Source organism: Moschus berezovskii, chromosome 17, assembly GCF_049115385.1.
Source record: "Moschus berezovskii isolate FMDL1 chromosome 17, NW_MosBer_1.0, whole genome shotgun sequence".
Lineage (NCBI taxonomy): Eukaryota > Metazoa > Chordata > Mammalia > Artiodactyla > Moschidae > Moschus > Moschus berezovskii.
This window is the reverse complement of record NC_142476.1, coordinates 36,070,170-36,098,050: the sequence shown is the minus strand read 5'-3', so window position 1 is coordinate 36,098,050 and position 27,881 is coordinate 36,070,170. Positions and strand designations below refer to the sequence as shown.

Sequence of the window (27,881 nt, the reverse complement as noted above, 5' to 3'; positions counted from 1 at the left end):
AACCCGTGCTGTAGGGGCCCACGAGCCGCAACTGCTGAGCCCGTGTGCTGCGACAGTTGAAGCCCTCGCATCTAGAGCCCGCGCTGAGCAATAAGAGAAGCTGCCACAGTGAGAAGCCCGTGCACTGCAAAGAGGAGTAGTCTCCCCGTTCACCGTTCACCGCAACTAGAGAAAAGCCCGATGCCACCAAGAATCTTGGCTTTCTCTGACTACTGAGGCCTAATGAAAAATAGAGAGACAAGAGTCTAGGGGAACTAGAAAGGTGAATCTAATCCTCAGCTGGCGGGAGGGAGACACAGTAGGCACGTGCCTCAAAAATTGTGCCGCACTTCCGTGAGGAATCTGTGCTGTGCTTAGTCACTCAGTCTTGTCCGACTCTTTGTGACCACATGGACTAGCCTGCCAGGCTCCTCTGTTTTTGGGGATTCTCCGGGCAAGAATACTGGAGTGGGTTGCCATGCCCTCCTCCAGAGGACCTTCCCAACCCAGGGATCGAACCTAGGTCAGTGGAACCCAGGTCTGTCGCATTGCAGGTGGATTCTTTTACCATCTGAGTCACTAGGGAAGCCTGTGAAGGATCTGGAGGATTCAACAGATGAGGGCTTGCCCTCAGGGGTCAGTGATGAGGAACAAAAGTGTAAAGATCTTGTATTCTTCCTGTTGCGTTGTTTCAAAAACAGTTGCAGACTAGCCTCAGCCTGTTAATTGGGTCTGGCAGTCCCATAGCCTAGTAGTTGACTCCGTTGTCTTTTGTGTATTGTACTGTGGCCTTCTTTCTATAATGCAAAAGGAAAACGACGCGGAGTGCTCTGCAAAGAGTGCTGTAAAGGTGAGCACCGGATGTAATCAAGTGCAAACAGGATGTAATTAGCATAGATTTAAAGGATAGCAGGTGCAGAATGCAGCTCATGCAGAGCTCAGGGGCAGAAAAGCAGGCTTAGTTATAGGCTACAAATTAGGACCCTTAAAAACTAGGAGTGATTAGGCCTGCTCAGTGTTCTCTCCATCTTCTTTGTTCTCAGGAAAGAAAAGTAAAACTCATTCTTCTTTTTTCACTTTTCATTGCAACAAGCCTAAGTGCAGCAATGAAGACCTAAGGCACCCAAAAATAAAAATAAAGAACAAATAAATTTTTAAAAACTCTAAAAAATGTTGCTATTAGATATCTCTGGGTGATAAGAGTAAGCCTAATTTTTATATTCATCTTTATACTTTTTTCAATTATTTATCTATTCTAAGACCTTAAATTACTTAAGTACCTTTGATTAGAGGCTTCCCTGGTGGCTCAGACAGTAAAGAATCTGCCTGTAATGTGGGAGACCCAGGTTCAATCCCTGGGTCAGGAAGATCCCCTGGAGAAGGAAATGGCAACCCACTCCAATATTCTTGTTTGGACAATCCCATGGACAAAGAAGACTGGCAGGCTACAGCCCATGGGGTTGCAACGAGTTGGGCACAACTAATATTTTTACCCTTGGTTAAGTAATAATATGCCTCATAATGTTAATGATCAGAAAAATATATTATTTAAAAAAATTATTTCTCCATCCCCCAAAAAATTCATTTTGTAGATTAGCCTGGAAAAGTTTCTAGGGTCCTTCTGAAATAATTAATTATTGAGTACCTAAGTATCTCATGAAGCTACTAGATCAGTCCCCAAAGAAAAGATTCCTTCATTTATTCCTTCTCTTTATTCCCCACCCCGCCATGCCTGTCATTTTCTTTTTAAAACAGTAGTTAAGACCTGGCCCCTCTGCCTTTTGAAGCTTATTATCTAGATGAAAGAATTACTTCTAGATGAAGAATTACTATGTCATTGAATTGCTAATTCAAAACTTGGTTCAGTTCAGTTCAGTCGGTCAGTCATGTCCGACTCTTTGCAACCCCATGAATCACAGCACACCAGGTCTCCCTGTCCATCATCAACTCCCGGAGTTCACTCAAACTCACCTCCATCGAGTCGGTGATGCCATCCAGTCATCTCATTCTCGGTCGTCCCCTTCTCCTCCTGCCCCCAATCCCTCCCAGCATCAGAGTCTTTTCTAGTGAGGCAACTCTTCGCATGAGGTGGCCAAAGTATTATAGTTTCGGCTTTAGCATCAGTCCTTCCAACGAACACCCAGGGTTGATCTCCTTTAGAATGGACTGGTTGGATCTCCTTGCAGTCCAAGGGACTCTCAAGAGTCTTCTCCAACACCACAGCTCAAAAGCATCAATTCTTTGGCGATCAGCTTTCTTCACAGTCCAACTCTCACATCCATACATGACCGCTGGAAAAAACTTGGTATCTCCTCCTAAAATCTGATCTTGCAGTTTCTGCCCAAGTGGGGTTTATATCGAAAAGCTATCCCTGCAGTTTAGGTACCTGGCCCCTCCAGACTTCGAGGAAGGGCATTAGCTTGAGGCTTTGCCTGCCTTTACCCAGTTTGCCCAGTACTTTTTCATTCCCAGCTTAATCAAAATCAAATCTCTTAATTCAGACAGCAGAACATTGGCAAACATTAAACAAGCATGAAAGCAGATTGTATTTGAGACAATATGTAAACCAAACAAACACTAATTAGGTAATCAGGTACTTAAAAAAACACGTTCTTTCCTACCTGTGTCATTTTAGAGCTGGCTTCAGGCTCCCTGGTCACCAGCAGCTCTTCGTGTTTCTCTCTGATAGAGCCTTCTCTTTTGACAACTTGCCCCCGACCCTCTGGACCCTTTCAGTAAGGACTTCTCAGTGATCAGAAATGAAAAAAAAGATGCATCTCCAGTTCAGTTTTGGTTACCTGCTTTCAGGCCCTTCCTGTTCTTTCTGTTCCTGCGGAACAAAAACAAGAGACACAACCGGTGCTTTCCCAATGCAGACTGGGCCCAGGTCCCTTCAGACCACAGGGAGTTCGTGTTGAACCAGATGCTGCATGTCACAAGTGACATATTCTTTTGTTCTGTTTTCAACTAAACAGTTGCCTTGGTTAGTCCTTTGAGAAATCATTTCTGAAAGAGCCCCATTCCTAATGTTACAGTGGAGCCTTCTGAGAAGTTGGTTCACGTTGTAATCACAGATCACGTGCCTGTCTCTCTCATTTATATGTCATCAATTCAGTTCAGATCACTTGCTCAGGTTGTGTCCGATTCTGCAGCCCCATGAACCACAGCACACCAGGCCTCCCTGTCCATCACCAACTCCCAGAGTTGACTCAAATGCATGTCCATTGAGTCAGTGATGCCATTTAACCATTTCATCCTCTGTCGTTGATCTGTCTTGCCTTCAATCTTTCCCAGCATCAGGCTCTTTTCAAATGAGTCAGTCCTTTGCATCAGGTGACCAAAGTATTAGAGTTTCAGCTTCTGCATCAGTCCCTCCAGTGAATATTCAGGACTGATTTCCTTTAGGATTGACTGGTTTGACCTCCTTGCAGTCCAAGGGACTCTCAAGAGTCTTCTCTAACACCATAATTCAAAAGCATCAATTCTTCAGTGCTCAGCATTCTTTATGGTCCAACTCTCACATCCATACGTGACTACTGGAAAAACCATAGCTTTGACTAGATGGACCTTTGTTGGCAAAGTAGTGTCTCTGCTTTTTAATATACTGTCTAGGTTGGTCATAGCTTTTCTTCCAAGGAGCAAGCGTCTTTTAATTTCATGGCTGCAGTCACCATCTGCAGTGATTTTGGAGCCCAGGAGAATAAAGTCTCTTACTGTTTCCACTGTTTCCCTGTCTGTTTGCCATGAAGTGATGGGACCGGGTTTTCTGAATGTTGGGTTTTAACACAACTTCTTCACTCTCCTCTTTCATTTTCATCAAGAGGCTCTTTAGTTCTTCACTTTCTGCCCTATGTGTGGTGTCATCTGCATATCTGAGGTTATTGATGTTTCTTCCAGCACTCTTGACTCCAGCTTGTGTTTCATCCAGCCCAGCGTTTCTCATGATGTACTCTGCATATAAGTTAAATAAGCAGAGTGACAATATACAGCCTTGACGTTCTCCTTTCCCAATTTGGAACCAGTCTGCTGTTTCATGTTCAGTTCTAACTGTTTGTTCCTGACCTGCATATTATATGTCATAGAAGTTAGATAACAATTAGAAGGCTTACATAGTACATAATCTGCCTGCAATGCAGGAGACCTGGGTTTCGTCCCTGGGGTGGAAAGATTCCCTGGAGGAGGGCATGGCAACCCACTCCAGTATTTCTGCCTGGAGAATCCCATGGACAGAGGAGCGTGGCAGGCTATATAGTTCATGGGGACACAAATAGTCAGACATGACTGAGAGACTAACACTTTCAGAAGGTTTCATATCAGTAAGGCATTATGAGATGTTGGAACGTGATTAGAAGATGATAATGACAAATGTCTACTCAGTCTTATCAAACTGTGGTGAAGGTTTTATCATTTAGGGACAAAGATAGAATTTGAATATCTGTCTGTTTAGTATTCTATTCCTGGAGATGCCTTTAATGTTAAAGATGGTTTCTACTTAAGCGGGGTATAGAGGTTGGCTGTACAGAGACTCAGAAGATTACTTTTATTTTTTATTTTTTGTTTTTTTTGGTAATTTATTTTTTATTGGAGGCAAATTATTTTACGATATTATATTGGTTGGTTTTGCCATACATTGACATGAATTCGCCCCGGGTTTATATAAGTTCCCCCTCCTGAACCCCCCTCCCACCTCCCTCCTCCCTTTATCCTCCCTCTGGGTCAAGAAGATTACTTTTAGAAGGAGAAGGACGTTAATTCAGATCTGGTTGTATTTTGATGAGCAGAATCACCCCTTCTTCACTGTCAAGCTTGAAGGAGAAACTCTGGATGCAGCTTCCAGGGACTTTTCCCATGTGGGACCCAGAGCAACTCCTGCAAATGTCCGATCTGAGAATAGAAATAGAGTGAGGTCACCTGACCTTGGCCTCATGAAGAACGTGCAGCAGTGTACATTTTATGTGTACCTAAAAATGGATAAGATCATGGCATCTGGTCCCATCACTTCATGGGAAATAGATGGAAAAACAGTGGAAACAGTGTCAGACTTTATTTTTGGGGGCTCCAAAATCACTGCAGATGCTGATTGCAGCCATGAAATTAAAAGATGCTTACTCCTTGGAAGGAAAGTTATGACCAACCTTGATAATATATTAAAAAGCAGAGACATTACTTTGCCAACAAAGGTCCGTCTAGTCAAGGCTATGGTCTTTCCCGTGGTCATGTATGGATGTGAGAGTTGGACTGTAAAGAAAGCTAATCGCCGAAGAATCGATGATTTTGAACTGTGGTGCTGGAGAAGACTCTTGAGAGTCCCTTGTACTGCAAGGAGATCCAACCAGTCCATTCTAAGGGAGATCGATCCTGGGTGTTCATTGGAAGGACTGATGCTAAAGCTGAAACTGCAATACTTTGGCCACCTCATGCGACGAGTTGACTCACTGGAAAAGACTCTGATGCTGGGAATGGTTGGGGGCGGGAGGGGTTGGGGACGACGGAGAATGAGATGGCTGGATGGCATCACCGACTCTGTGGACATGAGTTTGAGTGAACTCTGGGAGTTGGTGATGGACAGGGAGGCCTGGCGTGCTGTGATTCATGGGGTCACGGAGAGTCTGACACAACTGAGCGACTGAACTGAACTGACTGAAAAATGGATAGGCCCTCTCATCATACGGAGCTAAGTGTTTATTAAAAATTTCCTCAGGGAAGTAGATTTTTTTCCTTTTCTTATAGATATTTCCAAAATTGTAAACATTTAGATATGCTGCAGAATTTCAGAAGCTTGGTGCTAAATGTCAGGATAGCACTGACTCTTCAGAGGTTTACAGAAGGCTCACAGTTGGAGTGAATCTTCCTTCGAGAAACCAAACTTAGAAAACATTTGTTTCATATAAGTACCACACACTAACCGATTGCGCCACTGGAGCTTCAGAAAACATTTGTTTCAGAGTGTCATGATATGTGTTATTAAAAGGACCATTCTCTTTACAAAATGGAACCTGCTGGGGGTACAGCAAGAGGAAGTTAAAGTGCAGTCATCTTTATTAGCAAGGCTGTCAGAAATTCTGGGGTAAAACCTTAACCAATGAGTAGCCATTCTAGGGAGACAGATTTGATAAGATTTTTGCTTCCCTGGTGGCTCAGATGGTAAAGAACCTGCCTTCAGTGCGGAAGACCTGGGTTCAATCCCTGGGTCAGTAAGATTCCCTGAAGAAGGAAATGGCAACCCACTCCAATATCCTTGCCTGGAGAATTCCCATGGACAGAGGAGCCTGGTGGGCTGGAGTTCATGGGGTTGCAAAGAGTTGGGTACAACTGAGCCACTAACACTTTCACTTAAATACTGAAGCCATCAGGACCTCATTTTTTTTTTTTTTTACTAGAAAATTGAATTTTTTTACTTAAAAATATTTTCAAAGGCTAATGCCATAGTGAAACAACTGAAGTATAGTTGAACCAAACTCTCAGGAAATTAGAGGAGCATCCACCAATGCAAGCTCTTGATTTGCCACTGGGAGACGCTTCATTAGACACTTTGGGGAGCATCTCCCACTCTGTGGGTAATTTGTCATCCAGTTTGCAGCTCTAGAATTCTAAGTGTCCATAGTCAGTATCAATCATCTAGTATCTTACAATTTATTAAAACCTAACTTGCAGTATACATGTTGCTTTTTTTGAGGCCCATCTCTACTTTCAGGATGTGTTTTTTTGCCATGTAGATTTTCTTCCTGAAATCTAATGTATCAGAACAAATTTCAGAGTCTTCAGAAGGGAATTTTTCACTTTAACTACCCGGCAGTTCCAAGTCATCTGAAAACAGCTATGAGCACTGGGCTGTGGGGACATCAGGAACTGGAAGACAGACCGAGAAGCTGGAAGGTAGTTTCTCTGCCAGGACCCAGCAGACTGTGCTGGCCCAGCCATCTGGACACGTGGGAGATAACGGCGAAACACAGACAGAGGGCCACCTGGCCAGTTTTCACAGTGACTTAGACAGCATTTTGCTGCTGTCATCCGGGGATGGCTTCTTCAAAGAGCTGCCTATCTTCAGCGTCTGTAGTTTTCTCTGCTGAACTCATCTTGTGGCCCCCTCCCCCAAGTCTGCTTCTCCAATAACTCAGAGAACCACGCCCATTCACTCAGTAAACACAGAGCATGAGCTCTGTTCTGGTCCTGGGCTTGGTGCTGGGGGTATAGTGATGAGCATAGGAAAGAGGGTTCCTGCCTCCTAGAGCTTGCAGCCAAGTGGGCAAGGCACACACGTCACACACACAGCTGGTCACTCTAGATCGTGGCAAGTGCTACCAGGGGAAATAGGAGTTTAGATGAGGGTGGGGAACCGATTTGGATGGGCTGAGTGGCCGGGGCTCAGGACACCCTGTGCTGCAGAAGTGAACTTGAAGCCGAGGTAAGGGTGAGGTAAGGGCCCTAATGTGTAAAGCAGGCAGACACATGTTAACTAAGTTAAATTTACACACACATAGTGCTTTCACAGTGAATTTTGGCTCTCTGTCCAGATTAAGAGCAGAGCACTCTCTCTGAGTTTTCTTGGCTGTTCTAGAAATACGGCCTGTGTGCCTGGCTTCCTGGTCCTTACTTCAGTTTGCCTCTGGACTGTCCCTGTTATGGGTTTTTGGTCTTCATTTCTCCTTGCTGTACTCACTGCTGTTGTGAGTAGCCTGGTGGGCCAGGTTCCCTCAGCTGATCTGTAAACTTTCTCACCTAACTGTGGATCAGCCTGTCTGCTCCTCCTCTCTGGCTCCGCCCCACACATCACCAGATAGAAGCTTCCCAGAGAGGCTCCAGCCCTTCATCCCGTCCTACCATAGCCTCAGAGTCCATGCTGTTGTGGCTGCTGAAAATGTTGAAGAAACACTTAGAAGGAGCAAGGCCTTCCATGCCATTCACATCCAAATTCAGATTGTGACTCTGATCTTAGATGTGTGTCCCAGTCCGATTATTTGATTTCTTCAAACCTTGCTATCATTATCTGGAAAATAATTTTTGCTGTGAGGATTAGAGATAACATGTGCCGAGCATGCGGTACCTAGTTGGCATTCATTGAAAGCAACCACCCCCACCCCTGGGTGAGCCAGAGGGGAAGAAAGGCTTCCAGGGATGTTGTCCCAGAAAGTATGTACATGCTTTCTTCACCTTCTTCATGACTAATGTGCTCTAACTTCCAGGCAGAAGACAAGGCAGACGTGCTGAATAAGGAGCTTCTCTTGACCAAACAGAGGCTGGTGGAGACTGAGGAAGAGAAGAGGAAGCAGGAGGAAGAGACGGCTCAGGTAGCAGGCGTGGGGGGGTGGGTGGGTAACTTTACGCAGGAGCATGGGTTCCTGGACTTGATTAATACTATAAACAAGAAGTAAAGTTGTTGTTGTTCAGTTGCTCAGTCATGTCCGACTCTTTGCGACCCCGTGGACTGCAGCACACCAGGCTTCCCTGTCCCTCACCATCTCCCAGAGCTTGCTCAAAATCATGTCCATTGAGTCGGTGATGCCATCCAGCCATCTCATCCTCTGTCATTCCCTTCTCCTCCTGCCTTCAGTCGTTCCCAGCATCAGTTAAATATGAAGTAAAGTTAAAATTGTTCTAAATCAAGGCTGGTGCTGAAGCGGTACATGTGAGTAGCACTGAGTCATTTCTCCCGAAGGGTGTTAGGGGACGTGGCAGCATTTCCACCCTGGAACAGCTTTCAGGAATTCGCCTTCACTGAGATGTCTAGCAAGAGTGTTAAAGTCTTCTCCAAGTTTAAGAACTTGGAATTATGACCCAAGAACTGTGAAAAATCTGTAAATTTCGTGTCGTATCTCCAAGATGACTGACTTCTCTGAAGTCATTTATGAGAATCATTAAGCCAGATGCCTACAGAGATCTCTGCTGAGATTTGCCTCCATCAGTCACGCTTCATTTTCTGGATTGATGACTTTGAAGAAGGAGCACCAACATTTCTGTTCCTGGCAGAACTCTCAAATCGTATTCTCTGAGGGAATAGAAACCCTTTGGGAACCAGCCTTGAAGTTAGCTCCCTCCGGTCTTCATGTGAGTAGTGAGGGTGATCAGCTGGAAGACACGCCATTGCCAAGGAGCCTCAGAGGTGACAGGTGACAGCTGGAGTCAGAGCTTCCGGCTTCCCTATGGAAGAGCAGGCTGCTTCACCAGTGGTCTCCATCTCTGTCTGTCCCAGCCAGGCACGATTAGCTCAATTATTCGTAGACATCAATAATACTAAATATAAAACAGAACACAAAGCATTTCAAAGACCTCCTTCCAAGCAGCCAGCAAAAGTTCCAGTAAAGTTACTAATGAAGGGATCTCTATTTAGCATCTTCCGGAATTTATAAAAAGTATTCCATGATTTTCATTTTTTTCCCTAAATAATGAAATGTTTTGGCAATTATGGTGGACCAGGAAATTTTTTTTTTAACATAATCAAAAATATTCAGGGGCTGATTATCTGGTTTGATCTTGGCATTTTGGTGGGTTTTCCTCTTTTCTTTATTTCCTGTTTTTTGAGGGCCCACTTCAGTACTTTAGGTAAAGAATAAAGCTATTAACAAAGGAATTTAATCCATGATTTTCTCTTTGTGTGTGTGTGTGTATCCTATTTTAATTATGGTTCCCTTGTGGGATAGAGATTATTCTCGTTTGTCAAATGAGTTAACTACAACTTAGAGAAACTGAGTGAACTTACTCAAAGCCTCTCAGCTACCTAAGTTGACCCTGAGTCAGTGGAACCTTATGGCAGAAGGGACAAAGGGCATGGTTGATGTCCTTGAATTATGGAAGATAAAGGATGGAGACCAATAAAAACAAATAAGTTTGAATCAGTATAACCTACAAATGCTCTTAAAATTTTAGAATGTAGCAAATATGAAGAAACTCCCAAATCTTCTAATGAGAAGTTCAGCTATCAATTGCAATAACTTGTGAATTTGTAAGTACCGAGTATCCTCCATTCATATTTTGGGATGCTGCAAAGCAGAATTCATTGGTTGTTTTCTAATTGTGTACTTGCAGATTAACCAGGGTTGGTTTTTGTTTGGTCATCTTGGGAGAATTGAATTCTTTCCCTTTTATCTGGTGACATCTAAGCCTTTTCATTGCTCTAACCTTCTTCTTAAGCTGCCAAGCTACAGAAATAACTGTGGTTTTAGGTTCAGCATTCATAATTTAGTATTTCTGTGACTGTAACAAGTACTGCGTCGTATGTCACTTTAACTTCTAAAGTCAGTTCGCACCTCCATTTCTGACTCCAGTCCCAAAAGCCTCTTGTTCCTACCTCCAGAGAGGTAACAATAGAGTCAATATGAGATGAGAAAGAAGGCCTACAATGTTTCTTCAGTAGTCTGTGACAGACTACATGCAGCGTTTGCCTTGATGTTGTTTTAGACTCATGAGAATAAAGATAGCTTCTGAATGGACCCTTATTCGACAGTTGTTTACATTGTTGTTGAGTTGGAATCAGGCAGACTTGAATATGGATATTGGTGGAAATGTGTAAAGATTTTGATTGAGTCTTGATGTTTCTCATTCTTACTCTTTATAGCTAAAAGAAGTCTTTAGGAAACAGCTAGAGAAGGCGGAATATGAAATCAAGAAGACTACAGCTATCATTGCCGAGTATAAACAGGTAATGTGACCCTGTGGGCTTCATCACTGTAGAAGTATTTGTTTCGCTTTTTTCTTTGAGGAAATTTTGTTTGTTTTTAGAGTTTCCAGAACAGTCGCTTCACTGCATGGATTATATTTGTTGGCTCATTTTCTCCTCTGAAACAGACAGTGGTTAGACATGCTTGCTGATAACATGGGAAGTTTAATTGAGCAAAACAATCTGTTGGTTGTTTTCAATGTTTGATAGATTTAGAGGAATGAGAAATCTTATTACCATTGGGATCCTGCCTCTGCCTTACTCAGAAGCTAATTTCCAGTAGATCACATTTGCCAAGCATTAGAATTTAGCGTTTGTACAGCTAGGAGATTCGTGCGTCCTTTGCTGTCACAGTAGAGAACACGGGAGCTCTTTTCTGCACATGCCTGTGTGGCCTTACCCAACAGAGGCTAGTGCCTAGCGGGAAACCTCTTGTGAACCTTAAAATGATCTTTTAATGGGTGTGGGGGGAGGCAGGGGCCGTTCTCCTTGAGGATGTTTCTGGCCTCATCATCAGACAGGGTCTCAGAAAGCCTCCATTTCAGCTCCAGTGGTCCCTGCTGGTTAGGCTGGGGCACAGCCAGGAATCTGCTTATTGTCACAAGACCCTGACTAGACTGTTCACGTTCCAGCTTTCCCAAATTATTAAGGCGCCATATGCCACCTACTTACCCAGAAAGTTCCCTGGGGTCTCCTGTTTCACACAGGAGTTGGAAGTCTAAGTCTTACTTTTTAAAAAAGCGGTCTTTTGCTTGTAAATAAAATGTATGTCCCTTGTGGAAGTTCAGAAAAACACAAAACAAACCTCCCTTAATCTTTCCAACTGGAAAGAATCACTTAATTCACTGAGTATGCTTTGTTGCTATTGATATATAAATAAAAATGTCAGTCATATTGTTCATGCTTTTGGAGGAAAACTAGTTCATTTGTTATTATGAATATCTTTCCACAAGGTTTCCTCCCTTTCTTGGAAGATTGCTTAGAACTAAGAAAGCTTCAGAGCTATCTTACTCTGTTTTATAATCGGTTTATATGCTTATTTATCTATCTATATATATATAATCAATATATGTTTATTTAATGCCTGCTGCATGTAAGGTATGATACTTTGGAGGAATAAAAGAGAAATTGATTCAGTTTCTCTTCTCTGGAAGCTCTTCTTGTAATAGGTAAAACTTGGCCATAATTAAGAGGAGAGGGAATTATATATGAGAGATAAGGAATCCCTTCCTGGAGAAGGAAGTTATTTGAGTTGTGCTTCAAAGATAAGGTGAGGTTCAGGCATCTGGAGATGGAGAAGGAAAGGCTGGAAATGTTGGAAAGGTTGAAAAAGCACATGCAAAGGCACGGGAAGTTGGTTAGTGACAGTTTTGTTTGGCAAGAGTTTCAAGTACAGGCAAGAAAAGCAAAGATGAGTTGGGGCCGAGTTCAGAGAATGTCTTCAGGGACAGGCTGAGGAGTTTGTATTTCATTCTGTTTGTAGCAGGACACTGGCTTTACTGGGAACATGGAACTGGCACGACTCGGTCCCAGGGAGAAATGTGGAAGCAAGTGGAGAGATGCACAGGCAAAGAAAGACACAGAGCAGTAAGAGGCCGTCAGTAGAGGCTAACTGAGACAAAACGGGGTCCTGAACTACAATAAATAGTAGTGGAAATGGAGAAACAGGAAATACAAGGGAGTTAATAAGGAAATTTTGAATTTGGATAACTAGGAGAAGGACTGGCTAGACATTAAGCAGTACGAGGAACATCAAAGACCACGTGCTTGTCATCATGGCAGATGCATTTTTTCCATCACATTAGGCCATAGGTAGCCTCCATATGCAACACTTTTCAAAGAGCAGTCCTTGGGACGATTCTTGACTATTATCTGGCAAGCACTTCAAGCAACAGGCCCATCTCTTTGAAGATAATTAAACATGTAATCCAAATGCATTCTGTAGCTGGAATTGGCTACTGTTGGCTATATTTCAGAAGGTTTTGGCTTATTTAAAATGGTTTATGGTTTGCCAGAATTGCTATAGAGATCACTTCCTTTTAACATCAGCCAGTACAGTTCTGCGTATTGTTTCCAGATCTGGAGAAACTGGAGACTGAACTCATCAAGTTCTGATCTCTGAAACTATAGACTGGGATATATATTTTTTTAAGTATCTGTTTTGATAATAGAGGTAGACCTTCTATGTTTTTAGTCCAGATTGCACTTGAAAATTTGACATCCCTTAAGCTGATCGCCAAAGAATTGATGCTTTTGAACTGTGGTGTTGGAGAAGACTCTTGAGAGTCCCTTGTACTGCAAGGAGATCCAACCAGTCCATTCTAAAGGAGATCAATCCTGGGTGTTCATTGGAAAGACTGATGCTAAAGCTGAAACTGCAATACTTTGGCCACCTCATGCGACGAGTTGACTCACTGGAAAAGACTCTGATGCTGGGAAAGGTTGGGGGTGGGAGGAGAAGGGGACGACAGAGAATGAGTTGGCTGGATGGCATCACCGACTCTGTGGACATGAGTTTGAGTGAACTCCGGGAGTTGGTGATGGACAGGGAGGCCTGGTGTGCTGTGATTCATGGGGTCGTGGAGAGTCGGACACGACTGAGCGACTGAACTGAACTGAACTGAAATGTTTTATTCCATTTTTTTTCCAAAATAAAAAGATACTTACTTTACTCGGGCTTAGTAATACTTGACCTTCCAGTTTTATATGTATATATATAGTATATATAGGACTTCCTAGGTGGCACAATGGTAAAGAATCCACCTGTCAATGCAGGAGATGCAAGAGACATAGGTTCAATCCCTGGATTGGGCACATCCCGTGGAGGAGGAACCCACTGCAGTATTCTTGCCTGGAAAATTCCATGGACAGAGGAGCCTGGCAGGCTACAGTCCATGGGGCCGCAAAGAGTCAGACATGACTGAGAGACTGAGCACAGTGTATACACACACACACAAATATAATTTGGGGGACTTTGAAAGAACTTATTTCTCTCTGTTCCCTGTACTTGTGAGCACCTTGTTTCAGAATCAGAATAATGAGATGTTATTTAATGGTCCTATACTAAACCCTTTATGTACATTTTCTTTCCCAGCGGTTATCACAGCACAGTACTTTTCAGTCATGAAGAAACTGAGGCTTAGAAAGATGAGTGAATATTCCCAAGGACACCATGCTAGGAAGTCATAGAGCTAGACTTCCAGGCATTTCATTTTACTCTGTGTTGTCAGACCTCTTGTTTCAAGTTTTAAGTCTCTCTTAATTTCTGGTCATTTTAACTGTTAAAAAATTCTCTCTGCCACTTCCTAAAGAAACTTTTGTGATTGAAAACAGAAACTCTTTGTGTTGTAGCAGACAGGAGACATTTCTGGTTCAGAATTCTTTTCATCAGATTCCTAGAATAGTACCTTGCTCAAAGTAGACAGTCAGCAAGATTCTACAGATTGATTCCAAAGTGAGGACAGGAATTCTCTGGAACCAGTCATGAAAGCTAGTGACAGACATAAATCAAACTTATCCCCTGTGTTTTTTCTACTGACTGAGATAGACATGTGCTTTACACACAGAACGGGCTTAGGCTTTCTGCTGCTCACTGGGAATGACTGCCAAATTTGCAAACTTTCTTCTGGTGTCAGAGATGCTAGAGTGAAATATGGGTGAGTAAACAGCTGTGTTCACATGCTACATGAGTCGTTCTACTTTCTAACAAAGCAGCTCTTTCCTTTCTCTTAGATCTGTTCCCAGTTGAGTACCCGACTGGAGAAACAGCAAGCAGCCAGCAAGGAGGAGCTGGAAGTGGTAAAGGTGAGAAAGAATGAAACAGTTCTGTGATACAGTGTCTTCCCAATTCATGTCATCTTAAGTGAGTACCTGATCCCAATATATGATGACTCACCACAGGCAGGACAGCCTGTAAATACAGCCCCCACCCCACCTTTGTTACAAAGGATTTAGGAATTATGGAGAATAGGATTCGTCTTTGGACTGGGATGTCGGCCAGATGAAAGCCCATAAACCTTGTGGGCTGTCAGAGACAGGTAACAGGAAAAGAGGTTCGATTTCAGCCTTGGCACATGAGGCCCCTGAGCTTTCTTGCATGTTGGCAGCCTGGGAACCCTCAGAAGCCGGCATCCCAACTGTGCCTGGATTGATGTGGCTTCAGTGCGCAGCCCAGTAGGGTCATCCCATTAATCTCTTAAACAGTAGACGCCAGGGGCAATTCAGAACTCAGCTGGAGGTGGGTTCTTCCACCCGTGTTCAGAGATGTAAAGGAAACCTGCAGCATTTATAGGGCTCCCCTGGTGGCTCAAACGGTGAGGAATCTGCCTGCAGTGCAGGAGACCCGAGTTCTAATCCCTGGGTCAGGAAGATTCCCTTGGGGAAGGGAATGGCAACCCACTCCAGGATTCTTGCCTGGAGAATTCCACAGACAGAGGAGCCTGGTGGGCTACAGTCCCTGGGGTCACAGAGTCACATTTATTTATATGCTGCCCCCTCGTGGTAGAACTCCTTGTGTTTCTTTTCTATTTGAAAAAAGTGATAGCTTATTCTACGGAACCAGGAGTAAACTAAGTGGTTTGGAATTCTTTAAGCCACAGCGTTGGCACAGCCCACTCTTGGGACCAGTGTTACATACAGAAACCTGATACAATTCAATTTGAATATATTCAGGTTTATACAGTACTAGTAAGTAAATGCATTCCAGGCACTTTCGCATATATTTAACAACTTGACAAGTTATTTAACCTTGTCTCAGACGGTAAAGTGGAGAAGGAAATGGCAACCCACTCCAGTGTTCTTGCCTGGAGAATCCCAGGGACGGGGGAGCCTGGTGGGCTTCCGTCTCTGGGGTCACACAGAGTCGGACACGACTGAAGTGACTTAGCAGCAGCAGTAGCAGCAGCAGACGGTAAAGAATCTACCTGCAATGTAGGATATGTGGGTTTGATCCCTGGTTAGGAAGATCCCCTGGAGGAGGGCATGGCAACCCACTCCAGTATTCTTGCCTGGAGAATCCCCATGGACGGAGGAGCCTAGTGGGCTACAGTCCATGTGGTTGCAAAGAGTTGGCCATGACTGAGCGACTAAGCACAGCTTTATTCTGTGTTCTGTAAACTAGAGATATTACCTACCTCATAAGGTCATTTTGAAGATTAAATAAGATGATGTATATAAAGTGCTTAGTCTAGAACTTGGCACACAGTAAATGCTCAGTGAATACATATTTTATAAGTTATAACCTGAAATTCTGAGACACAAGAACTGAAAAATCTGAACCTTGTCCTGGGGAGGTGGCTTTTGGGGCTTTGGGCCTGGGAGACATGCTTGGACATACCAGAGGGAGAATTTAATGACCAGTGGAACAAAGCAGCAGCTAATGAAAAGATGGCACCAGAGCCTTTAGGCCCACATGGTGGGGTCACGCACGGTGACACAGGAGTGTGAGCACGGTTGCTTTGTGTGTGTGTGAGAAGAGAGGAGCATGGTTATGGTTAGGGACATCCTGAGCTTGTAACAGTAGGACATCAAAATAGAAATGTTCTATAATATCCCTCATCTCTAAATTTTTGGAAGATAATTTAAGAAAACAACAGTTCTGTTGTTGCTGTTGTTCAGTTCTCTCTGCTTAATTGACAATCCAGGCATGTAACCCAATGACTTTTATCACCTTGAACAATAACGACCATCTTTCCTTAAAGATGAACAAAAGGACATATCTTGAGTTGGCCAAAAAATTCATTTGGGTACTTCTGTACCATCTTAGGAGAAGGCAGTGGTACCCCACTCCAGTACTCTTGCCTGGGAAATCCCATGGATGGAGGAGCCTGGAAGGCTGCAGTCCATGGGGTCGATAAGAGTCGGACACGACTGACGCGACTTAGCAGCAGCAGCAGCACCATCTTATGGAATAACCCAAACGTACTTTTTGGCCAACCCAATACTTGTTTGTTGCTAGGGTAGACTTAGGTTAGTCATAATGACCTTCCTTGTCTACCACAGGCAAGTTTACTTGTATTCTTTAAGTTTCTTCATTTGTAAATGGGGATGATAATAGTACCTAATCATATGGTAAGTAACCCTGATCTTTAGGGTTAAATGAGGTAATTAATGCATGTAGAGTATATGCCATGGGCTTGGCATCCAGTAAGGATAATGGTAGAATAAAATTTCTAGAACACATTCAAGAAAATGCTATAACACTTCCTATCTTCAGAGTTTTTCTATAGATACTTTAAGAAAAAGTAGCACCTGTCTTCAATAGTTGGGTTTTGTGCTGATTATAACCATTTTGGTCATAGCCCAAGAAAAATACTTTCATAAATGGGCCTTCATTTGATGACCAGAAGCAGTGTCTAAAGAAAAATCATATCACAGTGTCTCAGGACATGATATATGCTATGAAATACAGTTTGATACTGGTTATCTCTTTTGGATATTTCAGTGTAAAATGATGGCATGTAAACACTGCAGTGACATTTTCAGCAAGGAGGGTGCTTTGAAAGCAGCGGCCATAAGCAGAGAGGACCAGGGGATTGAATCGGACGATGAGAAGGACTCTCTTAAGAAGCAGCTGAGGGAGATGGAGCTGGAATTGGCACAAACCAAACTGCAGCTGGTGGAGGCCAAGTGTAAAATCCAGGTTGGTGATCTGATAAAAGACCAATAAGAAAAAAAAATAAAAGTTAGTGGTTCAGGATATTCTAGTATTGTAGAATATACCTATCAAGCTCAGAATCATGGAATGTTATACCATATATGATGAATACATTTTCTGCCCACTAATGAGTTGTATTTTATGTCACTTTTAAACACTGATATAAACCAGTCAATCCTAAAGGAAATCAACCCTGAATATTCATTGGAAGGACTGATGCTGAAACTGAAGCTCTAATACTTTGGCTACCTGATTCAAAGAGCCAACTCATTGAAAAAGACCCTGATGCTGGGAAAGATTGAGGGTAGGAGGAGAAGGGGACAACAGAGGATGAGATGGTTGGATGGCATCACCGACTCAATGGACATGGGTTTGAGCAAGCTGTAGGAGATAGTGAAGGACAGGGAAGCCTGACATGCTGCCCTCTGTGGGGTTGCAAAGAGTCAGACACAATTGAGCAACTAAACAAAAATAAACACATAGTTTTAAATAAAATTTTAATAATTAAATTTCACACACACACCTTATGGGAACTTAAGCATATGCCTTTTTAGTTTACCCTGAGATTTTTTTTTGCCATGGTCTTCTCATTGAACTTGGTTACTTAGCTGATGCTTAGAGTTGAAAAGCCAAAACCCTCCTGCTAGCTCCTTGCCCTAACAGCTGAATGTTGGCTGACAGCCATGCTTTTCTTTGGAGTCCCTTTTCATCTTTACCTGATTTTGCCAAATCCCTTTCCCCATAATCTTGTTCCACTTTGGAGGATATCAGAATTAGGAAAACAGCCCTGGCTTCTGATGGACTGTTCCCATTTCCTTCTACCGGTGATCCTCACACTGTGTCCTCCTGTGGCATCCGCTGCACCACATTAATGATCCTGAACTTTCTGTACCAGACCATGTAAATTCTCAGGGCCACAGGCTGTGTGTCGGGAACCAGAACTCATTCATGCTTACACTACCAGTAAAACTTCTTTCCATCCATATGCTTATGTTTACCTGTGATTTTAAACATTTTCTCTCAGGTTGCAGCCTAAATTGGACCTAAATAGCAAGGGGGAGGAAAGGGTAAAATGAGGTTTCCTGTCACTGATCAGAGAAAGCACAGATTCTGGGTTTTAGTGGTAACGTTTAGCTCTACATTTTTTTTTCCCTTGCATTCAGAAGTCAACTAAATCTCACCTGGGTGTGTAGGGAAAACTACAGCCATGTGGATTCCAAAAAGCTGCACTCTGATTTTATTTTTGGCAGAGAGACAACATTTATATAACTCAGGTGACTTTCTTTCTCTAATTAGGAACTTGAACATCAGAGAGGAGCCCTTATGAATGAAATTCAAGCTGCAAAAAACTCTTGGTTTAGCAAAACCCTGAACTCTATCAAAACGGCCACGGGCACACAGCCGCTGCAGCCGCCACAGGCCACCCAGCCCCCCAAGGAGAGCACATAGTTCCAGCCTCACCCAAGCACAGGAGCACAACGATCAAAGCGCCGGAAACCCAGGAAGAGTCCTGGTGTCCCTTTGAAAGGAAGGGAAGGAGGCCAGAAAGCAAGCCAGGATCTTTCAGTAGCTCTCAATCTTTCTCGTATGACACTTTTCAAAGGGATGTTATTTAAACTAACCTGATTTATGTTGAATACCTGTGTTTGTGCTTCATGGAAGGCCATGTTCCGATCCATCATAGTATTATTACACATTATTTTATATGCCTGATGTCTGGTTGGAAACAAGTAATTCAGAGCTAAATGCTTTTTATTTAGAACTAATTATTCATAATTATTTTTGTCTTACATGAAAATGGAGATGTCTTTTATTCCAAGGTTGAATTGATAGGAAGATATGTCACAGCAAAAAAAAAAAAAAAAGATTGAAACCTAAACCTCATAACTTTTCAGGACTTATTCAGATAAAGCACACTGTGGGGCCAGCAGATTCCCTGGACAGCGATAATCCTATCTGAAGGAAAGAACAGATCTGGGGTTGGACAGTTCCCAAAGAGAATTAGTTTATTTTTATTTTCTGTGGGGTACATCGGGAAATTAAGTACCAAGAACCATGGAATAAGATAGGCTATTGAGAACACACACTAAATAAAAAAGAACTGAGGTTTTTATAAATGCAGGATAAAATAAATCACTTTGGTCCTGGTCTTCTAACAGGTCCTTTTCAGAATTCCACAGGAGAATTGCAAGTTCCTAAGTAAGAATATAGTTGTGCCTTCTGGCAAATGTGAAACCAGAAGTGGATATTACGAGTTTCATCTTTAGGAGAGCTTTACCAGAGAAGCCTGAAAAGGCCCAGGAACAGTTACTGTGCTTAGAATGGAATGTAGAACCAGGGACAGAGTATTTGTTTAATGTTGACATGTACTTTGCAAAGGAAACACTAATATACTGTAACTTCGTTAAAGTTATGAAATGGGAAATAGAGGTCAGCTTCATATCACCTTAATTTAATACTAGGCCCCTTTTTCTGAGTTCTGTAGCTTCCTAAAAATGTGCCCTCGGTACCCCTAGATGAAGAGATGCAAATGCATTTGTAACATTTTCGATTGCATATAAAACCTTTATAGAAATACTTATCTCATGGAAAGGCAAAGCTATTGTGTAAAAGTTGATGGAAATATTTTTTTCAATTATATTTAACATGTCTTTATAAATAGTCTTTGCAGGAAATCCTTTGGTAAGGGAAAAACCAATTTTCCCATTTTTTAAGCTGTTTTAGAGGCCTTCGGTCCTTTTACGTCAACCAAACTACTATTGTCTGTGTACGGTAACATTTATTGATGCTCATCCTTGGCTTCACTGTTGAACATATTCTTTGCAGAGGATCTTAAACCCTGTAGTGGCAGAGTGACTCTCATCTGTGCCATGTGTTGCAGTTAAAAGTAACACACTCTTGCAAGTAAAAATCATGTAAGAGCCATCTCAAGTCCAGGATCATGCACTCCAAGTTACTCACGGTGGATCCTCTCCTCTAAAATAATCATTAAGCTCTAAAAAGTGAAGTTCCCCTCATCGGTAAGTGTTCTTCTATCATCTACAGCCCATAAAATTGATGTGGTTGTTCGCTATCCTTCATTACACTCATCAAATAATACTTTTCTTACAGAATTCCTTTTTTTTTTGTCCTGACATCTTTCATCATAGTTTCCATTTCCTTTCACCCCAAAGGAAAATAACTCAGCATTCTGAGTGTCTGTGTTGACTTTAACATTCCCTCTGTGGTGGTTTAGAAAAGTTAATATTTTTTTGGTAAAATATAATGGCTAGAAAATTGCATCTTGGTACTTGTTTTTGTAAATCATTTAGTAAAATTTGTTAGCTTTCGTGGTACTTTATGCTTTGATCCCAAGAAGCCTTGTACAAGTTGCCTTATCAGATGGCTAGCTAAATTAAGGATGTTCTTTTGTGTTTTGTGAATCTCATAGTTCTACTGTACAGAGCTCTTTTTACATTTCACAGAATGCCTAAATTGCGTAATTTTCCTTGAATGGTAGTTGAGAGAGAACTAGCTCTAGGTTCAGTCCTTACCTGTAGACCTGGCTCAGTTTTATAGCCCCTAACATTTGTTTCTTTAAACAAAATCACCAGGTACAAACATTATAAACATTTAATCTGTTGCATTTTAACTCTTTTAACAGATTATAATGGCCATCTATAGATTTTTTTTCCTTCTCCAGTTCCACATCATGCTTGGGTATGTGTATTAGTATCATAGTCTAAACTGTCCCTCACTTCTATGCCTTTGGGTGAGTAGCAATAGCAAATACAGAAAGAAAGAAAATGCAAAAGTTGGTATATGATATTATTCATACAGTGTTACAATAGCACTATCCCAGACCACATGCCTTTCACCATATATTGTTTGAAAACTCATGCATTCCAGCATTAAGTATCTGCTAGTTTTAATTTATCTTAACTTGAAGTATATTTGAGAATTCATACTCTTCTTTTGATTTTAGAAAGAGGTTGACCAGCTCAAATATCCAGGAAAATTTCAAATATTTTAGTGTTTTCCATCTTTTCCTTGGATACATTGTATAAAACATTCCTCCAAAAATCCAACATTTGCAGCATTCTGAAAAGAGTTCTCCTTTCATTAAATTCTTCAATATAAGAGAATGAAGTTCAATTTGATAATTCAGTCATTAGCTTTTATATCTTGAGAATCTTAACACATTCCTTAGAGCTGAAAGAAACCAAGTTGAATTTTGCAGTGCATATGTTTTCTAGCTTCCCACATCCTGAGCCATGGCACAATTTGGTTATATTTAGTTACATATAATTTAATGCAAAGAAATTCCCAGTTACATAATGTTCTGTATATGAGTGCCTATCAGAAACACTTAATAGGAATGTCACATAGGCCTATGGCCTATCTTTCCAAGCAACCAATAATTTTCTTTCCCTCTCCCAACTATTAAGTTCGTGGTTTGTTCTTCATTGGCTTTCTTAAATTTCCATAATAAAGTAGAAAAGTAATCCTTGTACTGATGTTGGGATATTTAATAGTATTTATCTGGTTTCATTGTTTTCAAAACTTTCATCCTCTTATACTATGTATTAATATTTGTTTCTCAAACCCTTACTCCATTTTCCTAAAATACTTTACAGTTGATAACTAGTGGCTTCATTTCCTAGCTGAAGTGAGAGAAACAAGAGAATACACAATTTAGGGCACAAGAAATGAAAGATCCTTAAAGGAACAGATTCATTTCTGAGGCTAAGAATCACATAATGTAACTAATGTAAGGGACTGAGTTTTCTTTTTCTTTAGTTGAGATCAGTCTACTAATTGTTCTGTTAAGATGTTTGTCCAATTTCATGATCGTATTAGGGAAAAAGAAGCTTTTAAAAAGTGACATATTTTATCTGGCACAGAATACTTTTACTTAGTAAGATGATTCTGTTGTATAACTTACTCTTAAAAATTCTTCTCTTGCTTCAAGTATAGGTAAACGAGAGCATGAACAAACTGTTGTTTGATTTGAATGCTGTGAGATCTGTGTGTGTGTGTGATTGGTATAATTTTATATGGTTTATCCCTGCCTTTTTTGGTACCCTGGTACCATTCAGCTGAATATGGACATGGTGACCAGATGCAGAAGGCCAGACCCCTCTCAGTGGCCTATTTCCTACAACCAGATACAAAACTCTTGCCCTCTAGTTGCCATGCTGATGGTCACATTGAACTGGAACTGCTCCAGAACATCTTCGTGTATCACAGTGGCTTCCATGTAACACAGGCAGAACCCTTAGGGATTTTCTTATCTTTCAAGAGCTACCAAAATGAAAACTTGCATGTTGGGCTGCACCTCGATAGATGATCATCTTGAGTTGTAAGGAGAAAAGTGGATGTTTATGAGTAGCTTAGTGACTAGAGTCAGCTGTCAGACATTCCTGTCTTAGCTTCCATCTAAAAGACTACATGTGAAGCTTATCTACAAGTGTGTTTGCTCCCTGCTATAAAAACATCTTCATCAACATGTCCCACTCTCCCTGCCTCCACCCCTGGTTTTTCGTTAGTGGTATTCTGGAAACTTAAAAAAAAAAAAGGAATCATTGAGTAGAAAATGAATATTTTAAGTTACTTTTCTTTTTCATTGGCAATAAATTAACATGTAAAATCTTTTCTGTTGAAATGTAACTTTTAATTACTATATATTATATATGGAATAAAATATAGGAAACTGAAATGATAAGGACATAAATTTGTCAAGACTCTGGTGTCATGAAAGCACAAGAATAAAGCCTGGAATTGATCCCAGAATCCAAGATCGTAATAGCCTTTGCATCAGTTTCTCTATTTCTGGTATTCTGCATAATGTATGGATCCTTAGTTCAAATAAGAAAGATTCTCAGGCTCACTTCATTTCTTTCAACTCCTACCTTTCCCTTGCTGAGGAGGTAGTAGAAATTCTATGACATCTGTTTTTATGAATTCTATGATTTTGCCCATGGCTTCTCCAATGAAAACAGGTTCCAGAATAAAGGAGTTGATTAGCTCAAACAGTGCTAATTGACTCGAAAGAAATTAGTGAGCAGCCTCTCTCTTCTGTCAACACTGACCAATTAGATGTTTCCATTATTCCATATATTATGTATAGTACACTCTATAAATGTAAATGTAACGCTTGTTAAGAGAAGTGCAATTTATTGTACATTGTCCCAACAAATGTTTACTTTTATAATTGTTATGAACTTGAATTGGATTAATATCTTGTTTTCATGTGTGAATGAAGCCTTGTGAAATAAACAAATGCAACCGAGAAGGTAGCAAGGTGACTGTTTTTGTGAGCCAGTGATGTTCTCAATGCTTTGTGTTGCCCCTTTGGCCCCATTAAGCAGTAATAAACATTTGTTCTAAACTCCATCTGTCTTTTTTATTTTTTTTCTAGTTGACTTTATTCTGAATCATCTGAATCCGGTGTTGGTGAAAAGCTTCTAATCTGATACTAGACTCTAGTCATTGTATCAAGGAGAAATAAATAGGAGTTTGCTCTGGGTGATTCCCTGCAAAATGATATCCTGTACAGCAGACAGAGCCAAGTGCCCTGTATGCCTCTCTGTAGAGATTCCTTGGTTGCAAGTAACAAACTCTCAAGCTAGCCTAATAAGGTAGTTAATTAAAAGGGAAAAAGTATATTTAGCTCATAATACCAAAGGCCAAACTGTTGGGCCTGAAGAGGCACAGGGACAAGGGGCTGGAATGCCATCAGGAGTGTGAGCAATTGTTCTCATAATCACTCTTCTGCTTATCTTGAAAGGTGATGCTTTGCTGCTGCTGCTGTCTCTGAAAAGAGGCACCCCCTGCTTCAGAGTGTGTAACCTCCAAGTTTATATGCCCTGTCTTCAAGTGACCGGCAGAGATGGACTGGCATCTCAGTGTCCCAACTCAAAATCTTAGAACAATCTGATTGGCTAATATTGGATTGGGTGGCTGCTGCTCGTCTTTCATAGTACAACCCAGTGGGTGACGTCATGTAATTCAGGCAGAACTTTGAAAACTCCTTAGGCTCTCCTGAAGTGGAGGCACAGTACAGAGAATTGTGGTTTGCACTGGGTTCTAATTTGCATTTTGTTTTGGGTGTACCTGGAGCCAAATGAAAGCCAGATTAGTCAGCTCCTCTTGGAATTCAGCATGTATTAAAAAAATATTAATCAGAGATTGTAAAATTAGTTTGTGCCCCGAATCCAGACTACAGACATCTTTTGTTTGGCCCATGTAGCAATTAAAACAATGAGAAATTTTACATAAAAAGTAAAACTGTCAAATTATCCAGAAAATATCTACCGAACTTGGCAGTTACAAGGTCATGAATGGTCCTGTCATGAAAAGTAAGTGGAACTCGCTGTTCATTATTGATTAAAGGTCCTACGCTTTGTGAAGTTACCTGTTAACCTGTAGGTTTCTGTCCAGGAGGGACACAAATCCCATTTTCTGTCCAGTGGGATAGATGACTCCAAAAGTTAGATATAGTTTTACTACTCTGTAGGACCGTAAGTAGTCTGTGCTTAACTCTGCAACCTTACACTAGTATTCCATTGGTAAACTGTCTACAAATTCCAGCTGTGCAAATGCACTTTCTGACAGTCTTAACAGGGTGCTGGTTCCCTCACTGGTTTACGCAATGAGTTGTATAAAATATTTGTTAATATTCATTTTTTACTTGCTGAGAATCAGTTTCACCTCTCTGAAATTATGCTTTTAACAAAACTTTTGAGCGCTTTCAAAGGGACACTCAGCAAAATCTTTTAAGATTTTGTTGATGTGGACCATTTTTAAAGTCTTTATTGAATCTCATACAATACTGCTTCTGTTTTATGTTCTGTTTTTCGGCTGTGAGGCCTGGGATCTTATTCCCCTCTACCAGGGACTGAACCTGCACCCCCTGCATTGGAAGGCAAAGTCTTAACTGCTGTACCACTGGGGAAGTCCAGAATAAAATCTTTTGCAAGTTTACTTGCAAAGAACGTTTGTGAAGAAGTTCAGGCTTTGTAAGAACAAGCCTGCCAAATAGAAATTACAAGAATTTATAGGAAGAAACTACACAATTTCCAAGGATAGAGTCTATAATTAGTTTGTTCATGGTTCTCACACTACTACCCATATTTTTAGACATCAGCATTGCAAAAATCAGACAAAGCATTTGATTTTAGGGAGTCTAATTTTATAGGAAAGGCTCAGGTTCCTGAGTTTATTTGAAGAACTAGAACTAGACACCGTGACCCTGATGTGTGTTGTTGATGATGGTCTGCTTTTATCTCAGGATACAACATTCTTCCCTTTTTCCCCCTTGATTTGGGATCTGATGTACCCAATTACTCCTGATGGCTGCAGTGCAAGCAGTCAGTTTGCTTCTACATAATACGTGGAAGGACAATTATAGGATACAACTGGAGAGCAGCAGCAGTGAATTCCTGTTGACTCTTAAAAATGGGAAATTCTAAGGTGTTTTTAAGCACTGGTAGAAAAGGAAGACAGACAAAGCTATGTGATGATCTGGAGGAAAACCATTCCAGACTGAAAGAAAGCACAGAGCACAGATCTGGAGGTGAGAACAAACTCGGTGGATTCAAGGAGTGACAAAAATGACAGTGTTTTTAATCAGGGAGAGGGGACCTGGTGAGATAAAGGAACTCAAAAGTGAGATTTAAGATCATGTAGAACAGTCCAGGTTGCGTATGGAGTTTGGACTTTATTCATTTGAAAAGATTACCTTGGCTACTCTGGAAAACTAACTGTAAAGGCACAGTGGGGTAAGCAGAAAAATCAGCTAAGAGGCTACAGTCCAGACAAAATACTCACGCCTTGGTCTTGGGTGATAGCAGTGGAGGTTGTGAGAAGCGGTTTTATTCCCAACATGCTTTGAAGATAAAGCCACCAAGACTTGGCAGAGGATGGGATGTAGGACTGAAATTGAAGGCTCAAGTATGACTCCTTGCCCTGAGCCACAAAGAGAATGAGGTGACCATTCACAGAGCTGGAGAATAACTGGGAAAGCTGATCTGGGCTGTGAGGATGAGAAATCCAGAGGTGGTTTTTGTTTTTTGTTTTTTTGGTTGTTTTGTTTTTCAGACAAGCTGAATTTGATGTGCTTATCAGACATCCAAGCAGAGGCAGAGCCTGGAGCTCAGAAGAGTGGTGGAATTGAGCAAAGATTTCCGAGTTACCGGTAACTGATGGTATTTAAAACTGTGACCTTAGTCTATATGGTGGAAGAATTTGCCCCAGGTGCATAATCCAGCAAAATCACTGGGTTAGGTCAATTTCTTATACAGTGAAATGGGATATTTATTCCTATTAAGTACCTAAAGAATTCCAGGTTTCCAGTTAGACATTTTTGTTTTGGCTGTGCTGCAGGGCTTGTGGGATCTTAGTTCCCCAACCACGGACTGAACCCAGGCCTCAACAGTTAAAGACAAGTCCTACCTATTGGGTATTAGGGAATTCCCTAGACGCATTTAAAAAAAAAAAAAGACTTGCGATATAACTAAAACAAAACAAAACAAAAAACCCCAAAGGTCTTAGGAGTTAGTTCTATGAATTCTGACAATGGGGTGTATCAGTGTAACATTTCTATCATCCAGGAAAAATTCCCTCCTGGGCCTACTTAAATATAGCTTTTAGTTAACTATATTGCTTCCCTAATGGATCAAACAGTAAAGAATCTGCCTGCAATGCAAGAGATCTTGGAGTTCCATCCCTGGGTCGGGAAGATCCCCCAGAGCAGGGAAGAGCAATCTACTCCAGTATTCTCGCGTGGAGAATTCCACGGTTCAGGGGAGCCTGGCGGGCTACAGCTCACTAGAACATACAAAAGAAAACGCAAATTACAGTTCAATGAAATTTCTACAAAGTGAACACATCTGTAACCAGCATCCACAGCAAGAAAACAAAATATTGTTTGAACCGCAAAAGCCCCCTAGTGGTTCCTTTCTGTCACTGTCTCCCGCTTAAGGAAAGACTTATCCGATTTTTAATGTCTGGCAGTTTTAGACTTCGTTTAAAGGGAACCAAACGACAGGACTTCCTCCTGGCTTCTTTGCTTTTAACATCAGGTTTGAAATTCGTGCACGTTGTGCATACCTGTAATTTGTTTTTGTACTGCCCTTCATATTCTTGACCATGATAATGGTCTGCCTGCTTTTTATACTCCTTTTCCTCCTTTGACTTGCTGATTGTAATCTCTACCTCAGAAGACATTATAAAGCTGAATGCGGGCTATTTGACTTCTTAGGGGTTGCTGCTGCTGCTGCTGCTAAGTCGCTTCAGTCGTGTCCGACTCAGTGCGACCCCATAGAAGGCAGCCCACCAGGCTGTCCCGTCCCTGGGATTCTCCAGGCAAGAACACTGGAGTGGGTGGACATTTCCTTCTCCAATGCGTGAAAGTGAGGTCGCTCAGTCGTATCCGACTGAGTGACCCCATGGACTGCAGCCTACCAGGCTCCTCCATCCATAGAATTTTCTAGGCAAGAGTACGGGAGTGGCTTGCCATTGCCTTCTCCGCACTTAAACCGACTCCAAACCTGGGTGACAGCTAGAGATTCGCAGATCGGTCGCTGAGGGCTCCACGGAAGTGCTTCCGCG

The 27,881-nt window shown here is 41.6% G+C and overlaps 1 protein-coding gene across 9 annotated transcripts in view; it reads left to right on the top strand.

The window, feature by feature from the left end:
- Positions 1-22,221, top strand: part of RABGAP1L (RAB GTPase activating protein 1 like) — a 729,399-nt gene extending 707,178 nt beyond the window's left edge. For all 9 annotated transcript variants that reach the window (XM_055419205.2, XM_088845319.1, XM_088845320.1 and 6 more), the window contains 5 exons: positions 8,163-8,267; positions 10,532-10,615; positions 14,366-14,437; positions 17,076-17,273; positions 18,585-22,221. In XM_055419205.2, coding sequence (XP_055275180.1) covers positions 8,163-8,267; positions 10,532-10,615; positions 14,366-14,437; positions 17,076-17,273; positions 18,585-18,737 — 612 coding nt within the window. In that variant the 3' untranslated portion in view covers positions 18,738-22,221. The remainder of the gene's footprint in view (positions 1-8,162; positions 8,268-10,531; positions 10,616-14,365; positions 14,438-17,075; positions 17,274-18,584) is intronic.
- Positions 22,222-27,881: the final 5,660 nt, after the last annotated feature.